The sequence below is a fragment of the Chaetura pelagica genome, unplaced genomic scaffold (genome assembly GCF_000747805.2).
Source record: "Chaetura pelagica isolate M959 unplaced genomic scaffold, ChaPel_1.0 scaffold121, whole genome shotgun sequence".
NCBI lineage: Eukaryota > Metazoa > Chordata > Aves > Apodiformes > Apodidae > Chaetura > Chaetura pelagica.
The window spans coordinates 49,666-53,137 of record NW_009954546.1 but is presented as its reverse complement, the minus strand read 5'-3'; the positions used below and the strand labels follow the sequence as shown (position 1 = coordinate 53,137).

Below are 3,472 nucleotides of genomic sequence, written 5' to 3'. Positions count from 1 at the left end.
CTTGGAGCAGCCTGGGCTGGTGGGAGGTGTCCCTGCCCATGCAGGGGGGTTGGAACTGGATGATCTTGAAGGTCCTTTCCAACCCACACCATTCTGAGTCTGTGACATTTTTGTACAGGTAGGAAATGGGCTGAGATCCCAACTGTTGTTCATCCAACATGGAATGACTGCAGAAGTCAGGATTCGTAGCAGAATCTAAAAGAAGACAATTATATTTTATATTGGATTGACTGGAGCCTCTGGGTACTTCTGCACTCAAATAACAAAAATAATAATAACTGAAGCTCAGGGATACTGTATAGGTATTGATGCATAAATACACACTTCTTTCCTGAGTACGTTTCAGTCTGATTGGCTGAAGGGGGTCATTTGCATAATCACTCTGACTGATTTTATTTCTCAGTAATCATACAATATACAAACCCCTTCACTCTGGATGGTTGATAGCTTTTATTACTCGATGAGGATGCAGTGATTTGCATAATGGCTGCGCTATGGTGGTTATCGGGCTCATTCGCCAGGAGAGAAATGATAACTTGGTGCTTAATGTGGTGGGCTGGAGAGACCCAACCTCAGTTTTTTGCCCTGGCACAGAATTTTTATGTGACCTGGGAAATACCTTCTGATACAATCTGAGGGCAGGAAGGCTCTGCAGAGGGACCTGAAAGGCTGGATCCATTGATCCATGGAGCCAATTGTGTGAGGTTCACCAAGGCCAAGTGCTGGGTCCTGCCCTTGGGTCACACCAACCCCAGGCAACGCTCCAGGCTTGGGGAAGAGAGGCTGGAAAGTGCCCAGAGGAAAAGGACCTGGGGGTGTTGGTTGAGAGCAGCTGAACATGAGCCAGTGAGTGCCCAGGTGGCCCAGAAGGCACCAGCATCCTGGCTTGTGTCAGCACTGGTGTGTCCAGCAGGAGCAGGGCAGGGCTGGTCCCCCTGTGCTGGGCCCTGGGGAGGGGGCACCTGGAATCCTGGGGTCAGGTCTGGGCCCCTCAGGACAAGAAGGAGATGGAGGGGCTGGAGCGTGTCCAGAGAAGGGCAAGGGAGATGGGGGCTGGCACCAGACCAACTGTATTTCTACTTAAGGTGCTGCAGATATGGATGAGGATTGGGATGAATTGTGTCAGACTGTGCCCAGTACCAGCACTGGGCTCACCCTATCTTTATCCCACTAGGAATGAGTGATTCTGAAGTGAGTGGGTTTAAAACGCTGGGGTGAAGGGGAAAACACTGAGGCCCCACATGTGTAAGAGGACGGATCACCCAAGATTTTGTTGTCAGTGCACCAGAAGTCCAAGTTGTATCTAGCTGTAAACGTCTTTGGTTTTACATCTTTCTGTGTGCCTTTTACTGCAACTTACCCTTGGCAGGGCTGGGGGAGTGGTTGGACTGGGTGAAAGGTCTTCTCCAACCTAAAAGGTTCTGATTCTGTTATTCAGGGTTCATAATCTCCATGCTTCACCTCTGGGTTAAGATTCACTCACCAGCGAGCACGAGATGATCTAGTACTTCAGCAACTAATTAGGCATCTGGACTTTACAATTGATATTCAGACACCACCCAAAGTAGGCACGAACAATCCAACACCTCAGCTGTTGCTTCTCTTCAGCTTTCCTTTCCAAAACACTTGGTTTAGTGCAGTTGAAGATGCAGGATTCTGCATCTAAAGGTCTCACAAATGGAACTGCCTTTTCTTCTCAGACATAGCTTAGGGCTTTATGGCAGTTGTTCTATAATTAAATACAGATAAATATGAAGGGGTCACTAACAGGCATATCTACTAACCACCAGCATCAAGTAGCACTTCCTGGGCTACCTCCTTACCTATCAATAAGTAATAACCTCAGTGAAGAGCTCATGTTTAGAATTATGGCACTGGGGGGAAAAAAAAAAAAGGTTTTAAAAATAAATATACAAGTTATGGGTTAGTGTTTTTACCCATAATTGAGATGTATTTCCAAGGAGTAGCTGGTATCAAAAGCTTACATCAATTTTACATGATTTTCCCCTCTGTAAAATCCATCATGGCAACTTCACCACCACATGAGCCTGATCTCTCAGTCACCATGGTAGTTGATTGAAGGGAAAAGCAGAAAAGGAAAGGCTGTTTTTTCTTCTTCTCCATGAAGACATCATGTTCTATTGCAGTAAATGCCTGAGGTGTCACCTGCAGAGTGACAGTCACCGTGAAGGAGAGTTTGAAACCACCTTGCAGATGTCAAAGGTTTCAACTTCAGGCTGGTGAAGTACTGGAGAGACCTCGGTGGGTTTTTTATGCTCACCTTATTGTTCAGTATCAAGCAGAGCACAACTCCTTGGGTCTGACTGTACATGACAACAGGCACATGTTCAGGATTATCCTGGTTTATTCCTGGTGAGCAAAGACCAGGTCAAAGGAAGTCTTCTCACGACTTCCATCCCTACATCCTCCACCTCACTTCCCACCATCTTGTTTTCTCAACTTGCTTAGACAGTTTCCTCCTTCAGAGATTTTACACAGCCAGAGCAGTAAGGGTATTTTGGAGACACAGAAAAGGCTGGAAATGAGCCCAACCAAGTGAAGGAGGTAAAGGAATATACAGAAATGTATAGAAAGTTACCGATTTTATTGATGCCATTTCCTAGGTTTACCATGGTTGGCTCTGTACCCATCACAGCCTTTTAATGTCACCTGTTGTCTGGTGTGTGCACACACACTGCTCTTCATCTCATTGTCATCAACAGGACAATATCACATGCTGTTGCCTTGATTATCCTGGGATTACTGGCATCTTCACCCCAGTCACCAGTTGTCACACCAGTCCAGAACCAAAGCCAAAGTTATACTTGGTACTTATACTTATTATCTGTATAATACAGATATTTCTCAGCGATGACAGGTGTGGAGATTTTCCATGTCTCAGCTGGAAAACCAGCGATATCAAAAGCAGAGCAACACAGGGGAGTGTGAACACAAAGAGATTCTGCCAGAGAACTGGAAGTTACTGCTGACAGACAGTCAGGATTTGCAGGTGTTGAGGCAGCAGTGGGTCTTAAGGAGGGATTTACAGGAGGATCAGGAAACAGCTCCATGAATTTTGACAAGGGGGGGGTTGGATTTTGTCTGTGTGTAGCAAACAGCATGGAGATAAAGCAGGGATATTAAGGAGAACAAAGAGAAGGGGTGCCTGAGGGTATTCTTATGGGTGATGGGCAGGCAGGAACAGCTCCCTAAATACAGGTATGGAATGATGGAGACCAAAGGGGCTGTTACAGGTGAGGAGTTGGTGTTTGCCACCATGGATGTGCAAATGTGCTTCCATGAGACCATGGAAAATTATATCAGTAGCAATATTTTTAATGGGAATATGGTTAATGTAATCACAGAATCACAGACTGGTTTGGGTTGGAAGGGACGTTGAAGATCATCCAGTCCCGCCCTCCTGCATGGGCAGGGACACCTCCCACCAGCCCAGGCTGCTCCAAGCCCCATC

The 3,472-nt window shown here is 46.3% G+C and overlaps 1 protein-coding gene across 1 annotated transcript in view; it reads right to left on the bottom strand.

Annotated features, from left to right (window-relative positions):
- IER3IP1 (immediate early response 3 interacting protein 1) overlaps nt 1-2,633 on the bottom strand; it is a 7,425-nt gene extending 4,792 nt beyond the window's left edge. Inside the window, exon 1 of the mRNA XM_010005026.1 lies at nt 2,600-2,633. Within this exon, the coding sequence (XP_010003328.1) occupies nt 2,600-2,633 (34 nt within the window). The remainder of the gene's footprint in view (nt 1-2,599) is intronic.
- Nucleotides 2,634-3,472: the final 839 nt, after the last annotated feature.